Source organism: Molothrus aeneus, chromosome 10 (genome assembly GCF_037042795.1).
Source record: "Molothrus aeneus isolate 106 chromosome 10, BPBGC_Maene_1.0, whole genome shotgun sequence".
Classification (NCBI taxonomy): Eukaryota; Metazoa; Chordata; class Aves; order Passeriformes; family Icteridae; genus Molothrus; species Molothrus aeneus.
Window position 1 is genome coordinate 16,900,995 of NC_089655.1, and position 20,595 is coordinate 16,921,589.

Below are 20,595 nucleotides of genomic sequence, written 5' to 3' on the forward strand. Positions count from 1 at the left end.
GGCCTCAAGCTTCCACTACTTTCAATTTTATATTCCACAGATGAATCTCCAACATAATTTTTACCAGTAAATTGATTTGACACATCCCTGGTGATGACATTTCTCCTGGAATGAGTCAATACTGACAAGGCTTAATAGCTTTCTTAAACTCAGTAAAAAGTCTCTTCCCCATAGACATAAACTGATTTGGACTGATTTCTTGTCAAAGCTGAACTGGACATGCTTTGTGCAGGTACTGCAGAGACAGCAGTAACTTCTGCTGAGTAGTCTGACTTTAAAAACAGATGCAGAGTGAACTCTAAAATATTATGATATGTCACATTTCAGAAAAAAAATTGTTAAAACCAGAATCCTGATCAATCTCAATCCAAACATCCTTTCTCACTGTAATTGTTTGTTTTCCATTCCTGCAAAATCTTGCACTTGGCTGGCATAGCATGGTCCTAAAGTCCACTTGGAGACCACATTTTAGTGGAGCACCATGTAGAAGGAAAACACTTGGCTCATATTAACAAAAAGGTGGAAGAAGGGAAGAATCTGATGCTCCCCAGTAACAGGACACTGAAGAAATGATCGTCTGACACACTATTGTTAGCACTTACAAGCAATGCCTTTCCAATGGCAGGACACTGCAGGAGCTGGCTACAGACACCTTCCTGTTTGTTTTAACCTTACACCTCTCTGGGTTGCAATAATCATTGGTGGGATTCCTCTGACAGACAGAAAGAATCCAGCACAAAAAAGGCTTGCTCCATCCTATAATTCTGGTATCTCTAGCTATTTCTCTCCTGCTGTGCTCACCTTGCAACGACGCAGCAGAGCTCTAGCTATACACAGTAACTGTCTTTCTCCAACAGAAAAGTTCTCCCCATTTTCCATCACTTCTGAATCAAGCTTCATAGGCAGCTGTGCAACCTGTGTGGGAAAAGAGAGGCAAAAATCTCAGAGCACTGCACAAAATCATATAAACACAAACAGATCTCCTGACAATCTTTGTCACCAGCAGAAGAGTGAACCTAGTCCCTGCAGGAATCCTGCAGCCATACCTGCCACCTGGCTTACATGAAAAAGAACTGGAAATGTCGTGGCAGCAAGACTTACTGCAGAGGGCCTTGCAAAGGGCAGGTTTTAAGTTCAGTATAAATTTGCACATGTGACATGTACGGTCACAAACAGAAATGTAGAATTCACACCTCAGGCACATTCAGGAAAATATCACTTGAAATGTTTTAACACCCTAAGAATCCCTTGATGAAGCAGCACTCTGCTATTCTATATACTAAAAAAAAAAAAAAAAAAAATCACAGAATATGGCATGTCCCTAAAAAACCAAAAGTAGCAGTCTGATAAAATAATGGGAAAAAAGAAAAAAAATTGGTCAAATAAAGCATAGAGAACAAGGGGGGAAATGTCGTGAGAAAGCTTAGATAAAGACCTCTAAAGTAGCTGCTAACAGATTATGGTGCTTTGGAAGTCAAATGCAAGCATCCATCTCCCAGGGCACATAATACTTACACACTCCTTCATGTGAGTCCTTTCCAAAGCAGCCCAGATTTGTTCCTCACTGTACTGATTGAAAGGATCCAAGTTTGATCTGGAAGGGGAAGTAGAAAACAAGGAGAATTTTAACTCAGTAATGAATGGCAAACCAACAGTGCACTAATTTATCCAGACAGGTGATTCCCATCTGGCCTTCCACTAACAGTTTCATTGCCAGGGAAATCAGATGTTCCCAGCACACTGAGGTTAGAAGAGCTAAAAAACAAGAGGAGAGATGGAAGACAAAGATACTAAAACTTCAACCACATATAAAGGGAAGCAAGACTTCCATACAGGATGATCACACCCAGTGCTGCACTGGGCCAGCTAAAATCATTCATCTGTGTTTTTTGTTTCAAAACTAGAACAGAAACTAGGATGCCTGAGAGCTAGCTACCACCTCACCAGGCACCTACTGCATTTCAGGTACAAACAGAAAGACTGCTCAGTCCCTTCTTGCCTTCTTATGGCCTCACTAACCTCACAGTGCCACTGAACAGCACAGGTTCCTGAGGGATTATGGAGAGTTTGCTCCGAAGATCTGCCAAGCCAATGTCATTTATTTTCACTCCATCAATTTTAATGCAGCCTCCAGACAGTTCAACAAGACGAAAGAGTGCCATTCCAAGGGAAGACTTCCCTAAAAATGAGATAGGAAAAACATGACTGCTATGGAATCATAATGGTTTTTCAGATGAGAAAGCATTTTAAAAGCTGTCCACATCTAAGAAAAGTTTTAAAATACCAAAAAGTCCTGGTAAGCAATGCTCTGGTAAGTTCTGAGGTTCAGCATTTAATTTTCTGAGCAATTGTGGGGGTAGCTCCTAATTTCTCCTCAATAAAGCTATGCCTGGAGTGCTGCCCTAACCCCACTGCCAAAACCCTGCCATGAAAACCCAATACAGCAATATAAATTACTTATTTAGAAGCTCATTTTGAGGTTGATTTAAGTCATCTCACAAACAGGGGTTTGGATTCTTCACATTACAGAGTTCTGAGATGGTTCAGAGCCAAACCTGCCTGCAGCATCAGTACAGAATCTTTCAAGAGAGTCAGAGAAGCTGCAGTGGGCACATTGTAGGCACCAATCTGCGCTGGTCAGTGCTTTGGGGAGTTAAATATGATCAACATACTGGCTCAAGCATAGTAGGATATCCCTGTGCTTTAAATGGAAATTTGTTTTCACCATTGTTAACAGGGATCTTGCTTATGTACAGACACGAATGGAAACCTCTACTGACAGTGCTCAAGCCCTCCTGTGCAACCAACTTACTCAAACACAGGACAACCAATATGACTGCCCCAATCCATTCTGTAAAGGTAATATTTAACTCTGCTTTGTGTTTTTCCTTACCTGAGCCTGTCCTCCCCACAATGCCAATCTTTTCCTTGGGTTTGATGGTAAAGGACACTTTTTTAAGTACTAGAGGAAGGTTCTCTCGGTACCGCATCTCTGCATTTTCAAAAACAACTTCACCTTCCTGTGGCCAGTCCAGAGGAGGAGTTTTGTTCTTAATTCGAGCAGGAGCTTCCAGGGAAAGCGTCTTTTAACAAAAATACAGAAGTTCAGTTTCCAGTAAACAAAGCCCCAAAGGAAAATTATCAGCTACAGCTTTCAGCAGTTCTTCCCTGCAGACTCAGCCCAGATCATTTATGGCAGTTTCATGATGAGCTGTTTGGCTGGATGTGGGCCCAGTGGTTCAGAAATTTGCTGTATTACACTGACCACACTGTTAATTCCCCTCCTGTTGCCTCAGTAATGACATCAGTCCTTCTATACAAAAGTGGTTTTCATCAATGGAATTCAAAATGTATTTTAGGCCTACTGTTTATCAGCACAATCCTATTGAGTTTCATGGCACTCCAAAGACTGGATGCAAAATCTGGTGCATTTCTATGCCTCATTTGCTATGCCATACCAGGGTCACCACTGTTGATTTTGACACAGAAGAGAATGTTCAAGTAACATTAAATGCCACCCTCTTCCTTCTCCTCATGTTTCCCTGTCCTACTGAATCACTGAATCAGTCCCTTCCAGCCTGCTCACTTTTGCTATTTCACTTTGCCCCTTACTGAGCAGTTCACAGATGAAACAGAAAAGCAGAACCTCTGAAAGCCAAACACAAGTCTTTATAGCATGTTTACAGTGAAGTCAAGGTCACTTTCCCATACTTGGCACAAGCACCCTCAAAGAATGGCAGCAATCCCATCATGGGGTTCACCTCATGTAACTGAACCAGGCCATGACAAGTCCTTATAGTCTCTACAAAGAGAGATCTCTACAAATGCTATAAAACAGCATTTCTGGAGTGTGATTTTTCTCACTCTAATATAAATACTTGGAACAGATAATAAATTGCCCTCTAGAGACACCCATTTCCTACAATGACCATAGAGAGATCCCACAGGGATGGCAGTTGTAGACATCTGCAATATCTAGTTAGAGGCAGATTAATTGTACACCAGGGGTTTGAGAGAAAAACAGCCATCTGCTATGATAGTGCTCCCATTCCTTGAGCTTGGTGCTCAAAACAGCAACCTTGAGCCCCCACTGAAAAAGCCAAGCCTGGGTCTTGGAAAGACCCAGGACCTGAATGGTATTTCACCAGCCACCCACGCTTCACTTCAGCTTCAAACTAGTTTTACAGTTTCATAAATGGCTGTCTAGAGAGCAACATTTTTTAAAAATCACAGATAGTGTTGCTTGATAGTGATACAGAATGAGAGACAATTTTTAAAAAACCCCAAACAACAGCCTACAACTGTAGGTTTTGCCACTAAGGGCCTGACTGATAAACCCATCTCAGCCCAGTGGGAGATACAATATTTGGCACAGTTGTCAAGTTGTGTGGTCACCAAGTCTTCCATATGCAGAAATTTTCTACTTAGATGCCTCCAGAGGATTTAACTGGGGGAGTGGACAGGTTTGGGGCTTTTGTCTTCTCTGGTTTTTAATCTGTAGATTAAATCCACACACTTTAAGAAAGCCACAATATCAACTACTAAATAGCCCAGATTTACCAAATAAATAAATGTATCTCCCTCTGAGGTTCACAGGAAACATTAAATAGAAAAGCCTTTCACCCCACACACCAGACCCAGTAGGAGGCTTTCTCTTGGCTATGCTTTCCCCACTGACCCATGCCCAGTTCTGCACACACAAATCCCAGTTACAAAGAAAGGGTTACAGATAATCAGAGCAGCTTGCTAAGCACTTAGCCTGGCATTTATCATGTTCAGCTGAGCACATTTCTCATGTTTGCAGTAAGAGCATTCCCTTGACTTTTCAAGCATACAGAAATTATATTACATAAGACAGCTGTGGAAAAGCAGGCTTATTAGGCTGAAGTGGAATTATTTGTAGATAAAGTAACAAACAGTTATCTGTGTTTAAATGAAGGAATTCCATTAGGTTTGGAATGAAGGATGCCAGAACACCATCCTTTTGCTGCAAAATAGTGTTTTGAATCCCCAGTTGCCCCTTTCACACACTCCACTCTTTACTGTGAGTGTCAGCAAACTTCCAATAGCTTATGTAAACCAGCAATGCCTCCAAGTTTAGTTACCTACCAGCTCTGGGGCCATTCAGCCCCCCAGTGCTGATACATGTGCTTCACAAAACAAACTCACTCTGCAGTGTTACAGCACAGGCTTTAGTGCCTTTCCAAGATCAGGAATGTACATTCTGTACCAGGGCAGACTATGGCTGAGGCCAGCAATGTAACAAACACAAAATTGCACAACAGGCAGTTGAATGCAGTCCTACCTTGATATAGTGGTCAATCCTCTCCACTGAGGTGAAGCGAGCTTCTGTCTCTGAAGCCAGTCTGACTGTAAACTGGAATAACCCTGTTAGCTGAAGAGGTGAAAGAAAACAGATTTTTAGAGCTGTGACTTGTTATTGAATTAAGAGATTAACATTGCCAGGAGGATCAGGGCAGTAACTGTACTTGGGACTGAAGAGGTCACACCTTGAACCCTGTGTTCAGTTTTGGGCCCCTCACCACAACACAGATATTGAGGTGCTGGAACATGTCCAGAGAAAGGCAACGGAGCTGGGGAAGGGTCTGGAGTCCTGTGAGGAGCAGCTGAGGGAGGTGGGGGGGCTCAGCCTGGAGAAGAGGAGGCTCAGGGGGCTCTTATCACTCTCTACAACTCTCTGAAAGGAGGGTGGAGCCAGATGGGGTTTGCTCTCTTCTCCCACTTAACAAGGAATAGGACAAGAGGAAACAACTTCAATTTGTGCCAGAGGAGGTTTAGATTGGATGTTAGGAACATTTCTTCACAAAAAGAGCTGCCAAGCACTGAGACTACCAGGGGAGTGGTGGAGTCACCATCCCTGGAGGTATTTAAAAGTTGTGTAGATGTGGCACATGAGGACATGGTTTAGTGGTGGGTTTGGCATTGCTGAGGTAATAGTTGGACTCAACGACCTTATTGCTGTTTTCCAACCTAAAGAATTCTATGATATTTGATATTCTTGACATCAGGTACCATATAACTAAGGTCTTCAAGGCAAGTTAATTAAATAGTTCATTTTAAAATCACCATAATTTATGAATCCCTTGAGAAACCAGCAGCTTAGAAACTTTTCACAAGAGCAACAGCTTTAAGTATGAAGTGTCTAGGCTCTGTGATTTCCCCTCAGCACCACAAGGAGGCAGAAGAGGCCAAACAGCAGCTCCAACAGAGCGCTCAGAGCCCTGCAGCTCCTCTGAGCCAGCGCTGGACGCTGCTTGCTCATTAGCAACATCTACATTAAAAGAGAAATAAAGGATTACAGTATGTGGTCACACTCACCTGCACAGCATAGGAGATGGCCAGGCCAGCATAGGCAGGAGGGATCTGGCCATGCATCAGGACAATCATAAGGCCAGTGGTTGTGATCAGAGCAATGCTGATGATGTCCAGGCGCACGGCCAGCCAGCGCATGGCACAGCTGAACAAGTAAAACGGGGCCTGGTTGTCATCCAGCAGCTCCTGGTACCTGAAACAAACACAGCAAATGTTAGGGGACTCCATGAGCCTGATGTTCTGCAAATATCACACCTACTTAAACTCCTGTTCCAGTATCAGGATTCAGGATGAGAAGACTCATCACTGACCAAATTTCAAACCAAAACATAAGGCAGGGTTTGCAAACTTCCCCCACTACTGCTCTTCCCAGTTTTCCCTTACCCTTCCTTCTGTTCTCCCAGTTCCTTTCCCCAGAAAAGTAACTTTCAGTCATAGAGCCAATGATCCATCAGACTCCAGCAATAAATCCTTCTGAATGCCAGAAGCTGCTGCATTCAGCTTTGTGCTCCACCATTCCCAGATGGATATCTAGACTGACCTGTGCAGAAATTCCTGTCCTTTGTGGTAGGCATGGATTGTGGAGAGACCCTGGATGCTAGATGTAATGTGAGACAAGAATGGAGACTGTGTGATGTTGTCCAGACGCTTGAGCTCTCGAATAAAGACTCTGGAAGGAAAGAAACTTTGAGTTTCATGCAGAACCACCATATGCCAACCACTACATTGTACTTGAAGGTGAAAGTACCTTTTCAGCCAAAGTGCGGTGCACTTACCTAGACACAACATGCAGAACTGTGAACAGGACAATGAGGGGCCCCACTGCCACCAGGAACCAGGGGAAAACCCCAGAAATCACCCCCACACAGAAGAACACAAGGATGACATTCTGGATGAACATTTCCGCTTGAAATGGCAACCGAACATCAACTGGGAAATGGAAGGAAAAGAGGAAGATCTTGAGTACAGATAACTAAAACAACCCATAGAAATCAATTCCAGCTCTACCTCAGTAACAAACACAGGGATTTCTTAGTTTATTCAAATTAAAAATGCACATTTTCACTGGGATGCTTTTACCTTCTGAGTTACTGGCAGTCTAATTATTCCCATTTACAGAAATATCACTGATTTAACTCTGACCTAATTATCACCTCTGCTGCACATCAGCTTCACTCCAATGTTTTAAGTTGCTCCTGCATTACCTGTTGAGAGCCCATGTGTAGCCTGGAGGTACAACAGCAGCAGCACATTTCCTTCTTCACAAGTGGATGCTCAGACCTGAGCTATCAGCTGCCTTCCAGAATCATAACCCAGGTATATCCCAAGTCCTGCTTTGTTTATTGCAAGTGCACATTTGGCAACAGACATAGGGTACAATCACCCCAACAGCAACAGACTGGAGAGTATTCAGGGCTTAACTGGGAGGTCTGAATGTGGGATTTACAGGGCACACAGGGAGAGATACCTTCATCCATGTCTTTGGAAAACCTGTTGAGGATCCTCCCAGTGGGTGTCGTGTCAAAGAACTTCATGGGGCTACGCAGAATCCGTCGGAAGAGCTCATCATGGAGCCTTGAGGATGCTCTGAGAGTTCCCTGACAATGCAGAAAACATTGCAGGGTTATAAAGCAGTGTTTGCCTTCCTGCCACGCAAATATTCTACTCTGTTTTTCTCTCCAACCATAGGAGGTTTTTTACTGCACTCTGTGCCTCCAGCCCATGGAGGAAGCTATTTGGGCAGAAGTTTAGCAGAAACATGGTGCAGCCTCAAGAGGTGGCTAAGGAAACATTACAATCCATGACTGACTTTGGTTCAAAAGTCTCTCAGGAGATGACCAAAAGAACCACAGTGACAGAAATTTGCAGAAGCAGGAGTAGGGGGGAGACAAACACCAGCATAGGCACCTACCTTTACAAAGACCACACCACGAACAGCTTTCAGGATCAACATCACTGCCATAGACAGTGCATAGATGCCAGCATAGTAATGCATGTGAGGGTTATCTTTCATACTGTTGCTTATGACAGTCTCATTTCCCACAGTCACCGTGGTGTTCTGCAGAAAATTCAAAGTTTCAGAGGTTGGTTAAGACAAGGATGAAGCATTTATACATTACATGTGGTAGAATTTAACTGCCTTGTGTGTTCTCCCACTATATTTGATATTTCTTCTTGAAACTACTTCAGTGACCACTGAATACTTCAGAAACTTTTCCCTGGCAGAGATGTTTGACTTGCTGATCTGTAGCCCTTGATCTCTTTCCCTACAATATCTTCCAAAATACTACCACAATGCCTATTTCATTTGATTCCTAATCTCTCATTTCATCTCTTATTTCTCGTGTTCTTCTGAACAATGTCAGATACTTGGATGCCACCACACAGACATATTCACCTTGGATAGATCTTTATCAAATACTTATTTCTGCCACTATGCAATAAATTCTTTACTGTCACACTGCTATACATTCTCATTTTCTCTTTTATTTTTCCTCTTTTAGTATGTTTAAGGACCTCATTGCTGATTCTAATATTGTTGTCCATCTGCACTTCATTATTTCATCTCTGGGATTAATACCTTGCTCTCTGTACCCCCACAAAAAAACTCTTGCAGTTATATTTGGATTTTTAGATGCAACAAGACTTGAAAGCAAAGCCCTGAGAGTGGGAACAAGCCCAAACCTTCCCAAGTAATCAAAATCTCCAAAGCATTTCCAAAAGTCATCTGATTCAATTCTTACATATTTTAACAAAAATTGTCCGGTTACATATAAGATCACATTTAAACAAAAAACACTAAAGTTAGCTTGTTGGCCCCTTTCATATTTTCACTTCCTTTTCTTAGACTAACCAAAAAAAATGAACAAGAGGGCAGCATTAAACCACATGAGCTATTATATCTTTCTAATTACTGGAGCGCTCTTATTCTTGGAGATGAACTCCTTAGTGAGACCAACTCCTGGGGAGCCTTACAACTTATTTAAATTAGAAAGCACCATTTGGTCTCACAGGACTGCTTGGGATTAGTCGAGCAGAACACCCCCAGCCCATTAGACACAAGAGTAGAAAAGCTTTTGAACTTACTCCACTGCCTTGCTTGATCCAGAAACTCAGCCACCAGTTGCTAAAGGCTGTGCTGCCCACATTTAGCACAAACAGTGCCATGATGATGAGGAATGCAAAGGGGCCTCCAGCTGCCTGAATGTAGACACCATAAACAGACCAAGGGACAGAGCCTTTGCCTTTCTCTTCCAACTGCACCAACTGGCCTGTGAAAACAACAGAAGATGAAGAGAGAATGAGGAAAGCTCTTCCATGAAACTCCTATAAATTTGTGAACACTCACAAAATTAGTCTTTCAAACTGTGCAGAGTACTTTCAGAAACACACACTTCACACTTAGAACTCAGTGGTTCAAACAGTTTTTCAAGAAGTCACATTTCTTCTGCAGAATAATTTAAGTCATGGTACAGCTGAAAAAGCCTCATCAGCACAGACGTAAATGTTAGGCTGGGATCAGCCTCACTATTGCTTTTTAAACCATGGAGTTCAAAGCTAACATTAAACAGAGGTCAGACCTTCCCTTCATCCATAAATGCCATGTCCTGCCCAGGACTGAGTGCCAAGCTGTGCACATGGCCCTCTTAGGACAGGAGGGAGAGGTGGTGTGAGAGACAAGGCAGTACCAGCTCCTTTGTGCTAATGGCATCTGACTGAACCTAAAAACATTGTACAGGCACCCATGTTTAATGAATTAATGAATGTTCTTTGCCCACTGCCTGTCTCCTATCAACCACACTAAGTGATTAGGATTGAGACAACTTCCAAAACATGAGAGGTACATTAGCAATATACTTTGAAGCACATGTTTTGAGCTTATTAGAGTACAAAATAATTACAGCCAGAAATTTGATTACATAGTTACCCTCTTCTTCCTTCTTTACAACTTTCTCCTTCTTCACAGACCCTGTTTTGGTACTTTTATCCTGGGGCCTTTTCAAAGAATTGTTTGTGTTCTTCTTTATATTAATCTGCAAGAAACAATGACACTAAACAGAGGAGTTGGCTTTGACATTTTCATATCTAAACACAAACTTGTAATTATCTGCCACCTAAGGACAAAGGCTTTCAATAGCTCAGCATTCACATCAAGGAGGATATTAACTTCACGGTTACTACAGATGATTGCCAACTCTGGTGAATTAAATTCTCCTCCTCTATTAGCCTGAACTACTACCAACCTGTACAGGTAGAGTGCAAGGGTAATTTCCAGGATCAGTGAAATTATGACTGTACATGGTAGAGGAATTATATCTTTCTTGCAGTTGTGGGGATATCATCTCTCTATCCCTTGTAAAAATAACTCACATTTTTTTAAAGAGCCTTTTTTCCCCAAGCACCCTAGCACTTAGAGACATTTCATGAGAGCTTTCTTAAGAAAAGTCAGGTTAACTTGATCTTCCAGAAATCCAATATCCAAACACTAAAGTGACACACAACCACTGTTCTAAACCCAGCCATCTTTCCATAACTGGGAGTTACTGCCTGTTCAGAGTCAGCCTACATGGACTGAAACTTGCACACCATGTTCAGGGTTGCCTTCCCACACTTTACATGAGATCAAACCACAGAGAACCCAACTGATGATCCATTTATTCTTATCCCATAGGGAATGCAATTTAATGGTCTTTCCATGAGCTAATGTTTACAGCGACATTGAAGGTCAGCCAAGCATGAAGACTGGAGAATCTCCTGTTCACTATCATTTTATTAGTCTTTAAAATGGCAGAACTATTATCTTCATGCCTCAAAGGATATGCAGAGCAATGCATTATATCCTTTTGCTTCTTTCACAAATATCTCCCAGGAGAATGTGCCACCAAACTCCTTCTATATCTGTAATTCTTATAATGCTTTCTTCTCAGAAATGTTTTGTTTTAAATGTCTCATGAGTAAGGAGCCTCTCATCTCTTAAAAAATAAACTGTTGATGTACTTTTAATCTTTTCTTTCTAAGAGAAAATGCACATAAAATTTAGACAAGTTATAAATCAAAATGCCAAGATCCTTACTCTAGAGATTAACTTCAGGAAACAAAGAGCAGAAGGGTGGGAAAAATTAAATTGCTGAAAATTTACATGTTGTTGTACTGAAGGTTTCTTGTTATTTTCTAGATTTACAATTTTTGCACCAACTGAAATACTACAGTACATATTCAAATTTGCATTTACAGACTTTTTTCGTAACAGAAGTAGTGTCAAGGCAAAACATTTTTTCTCAAACTCCCCCAAAACACAGCATTTTCAGTTAGGCCTCCAAAATACTGTCACATCTAACTTTTGACAAGTTGTGTCACACCTGCTGTGTCTCAGTCACACTCCATTGAAAACATAGAAACAAGCCACTAAGAATTTTTTCAGATAAAGGTTGTTGAAGATCTGTGCTAATTCAGAGGTAAATTAAGGAGTGGAGTGTACAATAAGAGAAGAACTTCGTGCTCTGAGCATCACCAGGGGAGACCGTACAATATTTTCATTATTAACTCATGAGCTCATTGGCAGAGTCCTCTTTAGCACACATTCCCTAAAAACAAACTGTGACAAAGTACTAATGAAGCAGAGATTATCCTATAGGAAATCTATTGGTCAGATCAACACATGAAAAATATGTGAAGCCATTTTCCACATTTCCAACAACATCACTTGGTTCACCTCAGAATAGTCAAGATTCAGAGCACTTTAAAATCAACAAGTACCTCAATATGTGGTGTTTCTCCCAGCTGTAGGCTATTAAAAATAGTTGCATAATCCCCATTTAAATTCATCAGTTCCTCATGACAGCCTCGCTCAGTAATGCAGCCTTCTTTCATGAAGATCACTTCATCACAGTCAACAAGATACTGGAGAGAGTGGCAGCAAGAACAAGTCTCTGTCACGATGTTCAATAACCAAACACTCCCACACAACCCTTCTCAGCAGCCTGTAGGCACTGGCACACAGCACACCTATGCCCACACAACAGACAGCTGATTTTCAGAGGTCCTGCTCTGACTAGAGCACCATGATTACTCACACTACACAAATAAAAAGTTTTTCTGTCCTATCAAAACCAATCTCTTCTGGAAGACATGATTCAGAATACTTAAACACTGCAAATACTGATAGACTGAGCACTAATATTTCCATGCACAGAAGACAGCAAAAAAATCTCAGGTACATCAATTCTGATTTACTGACAACAAATATAACTGTTTTCTGCTGTGATGAAATAGCTTTATAGCAAGTTAGCAAAAGTATTTTTGAACAGGCATTTATTTCCCTGGTAAATTTTCTTTAGCCAAGGCTTACCAGTCCCAATCAAACACCAAGCAGCACTGGTATCAATCAATTAAATTGTGTTCAGTGCCCCTTTGCAAACCTAGTTTATAAATGTAAACCACACACTCTTTGGAAAGACAGGGTTGTCCTGTCACAGGTCAGGGCACAGAGATTTCCAGTATGAAGACAACTGATTAACAAACCATTTTGAGAAAGTCCAAGAAAGAAAGCATGGAAGATTCAGTACCTGAAGCTGATGTGTGATGAAAAGGACAGTCTTTGACTTCAGGTGCTTCCTTATTGCACTGTTAAAAATGTGATTTCCAACATGAGCATCTAAGGCACTAAGGGGGTCATCGAGGATGTAAATGTCCCTGTCACTGTACAGGGCTCGAGCCAGACTGATTCTCTGACGCTGGCCCCCACTCAGGTTAGCCCCTCGTTCACCAATCTGCACAGAGACACACATCCATCATTTCTTCAGCACCATGCAACATAGATGAGCAGAATAAAGCAGACCATAATATTCCATTTTATATATTTGTATAGATATACTCCCCCATAACATTTTATATTGATACATATACGTATTCAAGTTTAAATGTCCATTTTGTGACACATGTTATACATTCAAACTCAAGGTGAACATGTTTGAAATGTGGCAGTACTTTCTTTGCTTATTTTACCTTTTATGAATTAACATAGCCATTTTTTTCTTAGCTATTTTAAATCAAGTTCAATTAGGTCCTGTTAAGGCAACTAAATTTACAACACAATAAAAAAAATTCCCAAACAGTCAACATCTGAGTAAAAAACAAGGTACAACTCTTAACAGCCCAGGGCCCACTAAGGTCAGCTCAAGAGAATGCATACAACAGCTTGGCTCATATGCACCCCAGAGTGATGTACCCTCATTCCAGTTTACCCTGCCAAATCAAAACTCTTTTCTCCACCTATAATTAAATTTAGTATAAGCAAAACATACCTCTGTCAGGTCCCCATTTGGAAGGATGGCCAGATCAGGCCTTAGACAGCAACCATTCAGTACAGTATTGTATCTGAAGAACAAGTAGATAAATAGTTAAGAACACTGATTTTCCCCACAACTATTTAACTAGTACAGCATTATATCATTTTCCACACTAATAGCAGATATTCCATCAGCCTAAAACAAGTCATCTGTCTTGGAGTCTCAGGAGAAAACTGAGGGTAATAATTAATCACCTACTTCAAAAGCATTGTGAGGACAATTTGTTTTCAGGGATAGTTGGCTAAGGGCCACAGGAAAGTCCCAAGTGGAGGGGGGCCATGGAAGATGACAGCACATTGCACACAGCAGTTGCTGTGTTTGAAGAGGGCAAGGCCAGGACAGCAAGAGCAAATACCACTTTAGAGCTGCTCACAGCAGCTGCTGGTTTTAACCACAGGTCCAGGATGAGGCCCAGCCTTGCTGCAAGGAGCAGGGCCAGGCACAATGACAGCCAGACAGCCACCAGCCACAGGGCCACATGCAAGAGGGGCAGGATCCTAAATGGGACTCAGAGGAGACTTAGAGACAGACTCCAGAAGAGCACAGAGGCTTTATCTGCAGTGTACTCTCCATTAAAGCTTTCCAACACTTGGGCCAAGAATTAGTGAGCTTTCATGACAACCAGCAAGCATCTGACAGACCTTTCCTCATCATAGTCCTTGCCAAAGAGGATGTTGTCCCGCAGAGTGGCGTTGAGGATCCAGGCCTGCTGGGCCACGTACGCGAAGGTGCCGCTCACCGCGATGCTGCCCTCCAACAGCGTCATCTGCAGTGACACACCAGCTGTGAGACCGTGCCACCCCATGCTCACAACACACTGCATTCTACAGAGCACAAATAAGTGAAACAGGAGGTGGGAAAGAAGAGCAGAAATACTCAAAACAGGATTTCTCACCTGTCCTAAAATTGCTGAGATAAGTGAAGTTTTTCCGCTCCCCACACTGCCACAAATTCCAACAAGTTTTCCCTACACAGAAAGGAAAAAAAATATGGTTCTCATTTCTTATATTCATCTTCCCTTTCAGAATTCAGACTACCTTTAGTTCCTCTGAGAGGACAGTTGGATATAAATGACAGCTCTGAAGTGACATAACAGACAAAAAAAGCAACAGTCAGCATCATAACGCTCAAATTGTATACAGTGAATGCAATCCCACAGTGAAATAAAACTGAAATCAACTCTACAGGTAAAAATAAAGGTGTTTGAAGATCAGCTTCCTTCTTGCTACAGTTACAGGCCCAGAGGAGCAAAAAACCAAAAGCACGAAGGCCTGCCTGAACAGAATGCACTGAGACACTTTTGAGAGTGATAAGGAAAGAGGAAAAGTCTGAAAGAAAAGAGAATTAAGCATATATGGGTCCAGTCAAACTCCTTGCCAATTAGATCCAATTTGCTAGAGAACGTGTACCAAGAAAATACTAGAATTCAGTCACTTCGAAGAATTTCTCTGTGATAGAATGAGTGGGTTAATACCCACATTAAACAATTAACTTATTAAAACTATTTTTATTCCTTTTGTAAAAAATGTAAAATGAACAAGAAAGGTATATAGACACTTGTGGAACACATTGCTGGCCTTCTCCTGATAGCAGAGAAAGACAAAAACAGGGGGTTTTTTGACTCCTGAGACAAAACCAGCCTTTACACTGCACTCCTACTTTAGGCAATTTTTTAAACTATATGCATTCTCCCCCAGAGTTTAATACAGGTATTTTTACTGTTTTAAATAGCTTAAACTATGCCTCTATTTGTATAACTACATAAGACAATTTAACCATGAATATATGGATCCCATTATTACAACATCCAACTGCCAGACTGCAATGCTTTTGTATGTGTAGATAATGTCATGTATTAAGTTCAATGTTTTTTCTTTGACATCTTACATGCTTTTACCCACCTTGGAGCAATAGCTCCAAATGCTTCTACAACTCTTGAAAACCTGCATCCACCTCTACAAGAATTCTCAAGGAAGAAAATTGCACATTTTTCAATGAAAAGCACTATTATGCTCCATTGGAACACCTAATCACCCAAAATGCTCACCCAGAACACAGATAAAACTGCAAAATTATCAAACTACTGCAGGAGTACTCTGTTCACCAGCAGCCCTGGTACCTGGTGCTCTGCAGATTCTCTGAGCTCAGTGGCTCACACACTGTCCTAGGAGCTGCAAACCCCTCAGCTGGATGTGGAAGCTATACAGCCTGCCCTTGTTTCACAGGCTGTTTGCAAAGACGTAGCTGCTAAAATGGCACAGCTGTTTACAGCAAGATCAGACACTGCATCCTGGATACTGCAGTTGCCATGGATATTACAGGAGTGCACAAAAGCAATATGCTCCATTTCATGCAAAATGAAACAGCACACAGCTCTGTTCCAGGGGGCAGCTATAATGAGGCCTTTGAAAAGCTCAGATTTCCTCCTTTCATTTCTTCTTACCTTTTCTATCTCCAAGTCAATGTTGTACAGAGTCCTCTGAAGCCGAAGGCTGACCAGGTGGATGATTTTGTGCTCCTCTTCGGGGCTGTGATGGTCATCACTGTCCACTAGAAGATGGCCCTTCTGCTCTGCCAGCACAGCTTGCTGTCCCTCATTCTGTAGCTTCATTTTCTCTTTCTTGCTCTTGGTGACTTTCTTGTCTTTTTTCACTTTGGGGGTCAACTTTGGTGAGCTCTGGACGCTGGCGTGGGAGAAGTCCCAAGCCAAGGTAGCATTTTTCACCTCTATCGCGGTGTGAGGATTGGCTGGTTTTTTCTTTATCATATGAACCTCTTCCATTAGAAATAAACTCTGATAGGAGTTGTGAGAGAGGTGTAAAGATGAGACACCTGATCAAGACTGGGAGACAAGCCTACGGCACACTCACGCAGCAAAACACATCAGGCTATATAGTAGGAGGAAGCTGAAGAGCAAAAGGTGGCTCATTAGTGTAAACTAACTCCAGGTCTGCTAAGTGGCTGGGGCATTCCTGGATGTGGTGGAAGCACCTGGATACACTTGACTTTCCACAGAACTGCAATACTCTGGATGTGATGTGACAGGCACTTCTTCCTTTGACACTGTTTGCAACTGCAGCTCTGTGTGTTGCAGATTAAAAACACGTGAGCAGAACACACAGCTGGGAGAGGAGAGGTCACTTGGGACAAAGTGACTGACTTGTTCTGCACACCAACTCATTATGGAAGGAGACAGAAGGGCTTTTAACTTGAGCCTTTACCCATCAACTTTTCTGCTGGAAAAAGTCATCTTGCACAAGTTTAGCTGATCTATCTCAGGCTGCTTGGCAAGAAGAAGTCAGTCAACTGTATCACGTTTTCCACCACATCCATCAGTATTTACAATCAACAGATCAGGAAGACATTTTTTCACACAGTTTAATTACAAGATAAAATGTTTGCCACTTACACAATTTGTTTTAAACCAAGTAGTTGTTTTTTTATGACTAAAACTTCTCAATTCCCAGCCTTATTTATTCTTGCAATTGCTATGCCTGAATCACACATTCATAACAAAGCTCATACTCATTTACAGAGCAAACAAGTCAATAAAATTTTTACTGTGATGTCAGAGTATTCTCACCTTATGTTACATTTCCTACACAATTTATAGGCAAACTGGGAAAAATTCCATTTCCTTTTACTTCTCATCCCTCCCACAAAACTCCCTTTAGTGCACTTAGATTTAAGCAAGACTGATTTTAGGCTCACTCAGAAGATGAAGCAAAATTGCTTAAAAGCAATGGAATCTCAAAATCACTCTACAGATCCTGGCTTTCTCATACAGAGGTTTATTTCATGAATGCCTTGCACAGAATCCACGTATCTGTCAGTGCTTGTGAAGGTTTCCATTTGGAAAGTGCTGTTTTCCATTCTGGAAATTTCCACAATGTGTAATGCACTGTTATCTTCAAGAGACAAGACAAAGTAAAGGTCTCCCCTCTGAGTTCATAAAGTACACACAGTGTATTCATCCTCCAATCCCCGTGATGGGAGATAAGATTGTTCATTATCAGGGTTTTACATTTTCTGCCATAGATGTGTTTTGCCAGATCACAACTCATTTTACTGATATAGAGGAATTTCAGTCACTTAATCTGGTCTGGAAATATAAAACCTCAGGGTTCTATGACCACAGATAAAACCCCACTGTTTTTTATCAACCTGCTTACCTAACACCTGGTATTTTCAAAAAGCTTTATTAGCAAAGCATAAAATTTCATTGTACACATGTTGCAGTCTTTTCATATAGATGTTCTTAAAATGGAGTTAAAATAATACCGTGAGCCATTGAGTCCTTCACTCTTCTGTCTTCCTGTAGCCAACTTCAAAATCATAAAATCTTTGAATCAGACTATTTTGCTTCTCACACTGGTATTATTTTATTTTTGAACTGCTAATATTCCTTCACTACATTTATATCTCTTGCAGAATCAAATAATCTAGAATGCTAAGTGTAAAGAAATATAACTTCTCTGCCATTAAAATCATGTTACCTTCCAAGTGTTCCCTTTGCATCTACTGAACACATACAACACTCCACACTTACAGAGAAAACTGTGAGGCCAAATGACTGCTTACCTTAAATCTGTCAACAGAAACAGATGCCTCAGACAGAGACTTCACTGAGAATGGAGTTACTTTGAGAGCAAAAGTCATTGAGTTAAAGACAGTGACCACTGTGAATGCCTAAAAATGAGAAAAGGAAAATAATCACACTTGGATACAACATTCTAACAGCTCCAGCCTTCTAAAAGCTGAAATGGCACAGCAGCAAGTCAAAACCATAGAAAAGGCCCAGTCCAAGAACAACCATTTAAATATCCAACATCCAATTCTCAAACAGCAAATCTACCCAACTCCTTCTCTAGTGCTTTTAACAGACCATGACAACTTGTTCTGTTTGCAGGTCAAATTCCACATTAACCTACTAGTGAAGGCACAAATTCAAATCCTATTTTTAGACATTTGTACTGTTTGCATCCAAGCACACCTCAAAACAAAAACATCCAGTAATCCCCAATGCAGGAGGACTTATTTATATTCAGCCCAAAACCTGTTCTGAGGAAGGTCAGGACAAAAGAGCACCTAGAGCCTTTTTGTGCAAAATATAAGACTCCACCTGCTGCTGTCACAGCCATAATTCACTTCTGTGAGCCAGGATACAGCCTGGCCACATGGGCACAGCCACACAAGAAATGGCTCAGCACAAAAGCTACAGAAGCAAAAGCATAAAGAATATTTTCAACAGCTTACCTGAGCTGCTGTAAGGTCATAGCCAAGGATCATATGGACAGAAAAGGTCACCACACTGGCAATGACAACAACAATGGGAGCCACTCCCACAGTGATGCTCTGGAAGTAGCCTGCACGCTCCAAGATTTTGCGTTCCTCCTCACGAATTTCTAGAGATACAAAGAGGGGCACCACATTTGAACTGTGATTCAGGGGGTACATCCACAAAACAGACAGTACCATAGCACTATAAACAGTGAGTAAGAGGCCTAACTCTACACTTCAGTGTTTATTACATTATAAACATTCTCATAAGGAAAGCAATTGAGGAGGAGGAAACTATAATGGTCTAATCTCCACACAAATAATAGGGATTTTTTAAGTGATAAAAGAGGAACAAAATTGAAAAACTTAAAATTAGTGTCATGCCACAAACATCATTACACTAGAAGGTGAAGTTTTAGAAGCAGGTCTGTTTGTCCAACCCACTGTCCATAACACAGAGGAGCCTGAAGGATGACAGTTCTTACACTGCTTGTACAGCAGCACCTACAGCACAAAGTCAGGATGCACAAGGCTACAAAGTAGTGGGGCATCTGCAGCAAAGGAGACATTCACAGACTGTGGGAACTCACTTTGAACATTCTGAGAAAATGGTTTGACCCAGGCATACATTTTAATGAATTTAATGTAATTAAGAACTTCATTCATCTTTTGCACACGTTCATCTGTTGTTGCTACGCATTTTCTTCTGAAATAAGCTGTGAGGCGCGACACAAACATCTGAAACAAAAAACACCATGAAACATTAATGGCAACTCGGGAAAAGCAAGTACCTTAAATTCCTAATTACCAGAGAAAATGAATTTTTAATCTGAAAAGGGGATTCAGGGATAGGGCCAGGAAACTGCTGCCCTAACATAAAACTCAGGCTGGGAACATCATTCATTTCCTCCTGCCCCATCTGCAGCAAGCACTAGACCTGTGAGAGCAAATTTCAACAAAAATTTGAGAGAATAAAGGTGTGCACTTTTACCAGTATTGATTAGTACTAGTTCAGTTAAAGTTTCTGAAGCACAAAGTTAACCTGAAGACACATGAAGTTGACCCCCACTTTAGCCAGACTTTTAACCTGATTCTGTAAGGCAAATCAGGACTTTGCTCAGTCAGATAAATTTCTCATCCATGCCAGTGCTATGAAGGTAGCAAACCAGTTTTTAACATTTTTACTAAACTAATCTAAAACCAGAAAGTTGTGTTTGATATGTTTTAAAAGTATCTGCTAACTCTTACATTCATCCCATTCCTGGTCTGAAATTCAAACCCAACACACTACTTCAGGAAGTCTTAGCTCCTTGCCTTTCTTCACACACTTGCCAACTCTTTTGAAGTCTCCATCAATAAAGGAGGACTGCTGGAAAGAACTGGAAAACATGTTCAAACTCCACTCCTCATTCCCCTCTAAAATACAACTCCCACTACACAATCCTTAATTTTGGCCACATCAATTGGACCACAGTGAACCTCACAGTATTCAGCCTCCATAGTTTATAAAACATGTATAATGAATACAGTGGCAAGTCGTCAGTATTCTGCAGTTTCATTGAGCTATGAATATTAGTCTCAGCCAAATCTATCAGCTTTCCTATCCCCATTTTCTAATTTTATCACTTTGAGC

The 20,595-nt window shown here is 41.3% G+C and overlaps 1 protein-coding gene across 3 annotated transcripts in view; it reads right to left on the reverse strand.

The window, feature by feature from the left end:
- ABCC5 (ATP binding cassette subfamily C member 5) overlaps positions 1-20,595 on the reverse strand; it is a 67,617-nt gene that overhangs the window by 25,843 nt on the left and 21,179 nt on the right. For all 3 annotated transcript variants that reach the window (XM_066557043.1, XM_066557039.1, XM_066557040.1), the window contains 21 exons: positions 19,553-19,700; positions 18,939-19,087; positions 18,264-18,371; positions 16,126-16,476; positions 14,578-14,649; positions 14,324-14,448; positions 13,638-13,710; positions 12,900-13,103; positions 12,091-12,234; positions 10,262-10,367; positions 9,421-9,605; positions 8,246-8,392; positions 7,802-7,931; positions 7,110-7,263; positions 6,875-7,003; positions 6,340-6,526; positions 5,306-5,395; positions 2,894-3,083; positions 2,020-2,179; positions 1,516-1,594; positions 802-915 (listed from right to left, as the gene is read on the reverse strand). In XM_066557043.1, coding sequence (XP_066413140.1) covers positions 802-915; positions 1,516-1,594; positions 2,020-2,179; positions 2,894-3,083; positions 5,306-5,395; positions 6,340-6,526; positions 6,875-7,003; positions 7,110-7,263; positions 7,802-7,931; positions 8,246-8,392; positions 9,421-9,605; positions 10,262-10,367; positions 12,091-12,234; positions 12,900-13,103; positions 13,638-13,710; positions 14,324-14,448; positions 14,578-14,649; positions 16,126-16,476; positions 18,264-18,371; positions 18,939-19,087; positions 19,553-19,700 — 3,045 coding nt within the window. The remainder of the gene's footprint in view (positions 1-801; positions 916-1,515; positions 1,595-2,019; positions 2,180-2,893; positions 3,084-5,305; positions 5,396-6,339; positions 6,527-6,874; positions 7,004-7,109; positions 7,264-7,801; positions 7,932-8,245; positions 8,393-9,420; positions 9,606-10,261; positions 10,368-12,090; positions 12,235-12,899; positions 13,104-13,637; positions 13,711-14,323; positions 14,449-14,577; positions 14,650-16,125; positions 16,477-18,263; positions 18,372-18,938; positions 19,088-19,552; positions 19,701-20,595) is intronic.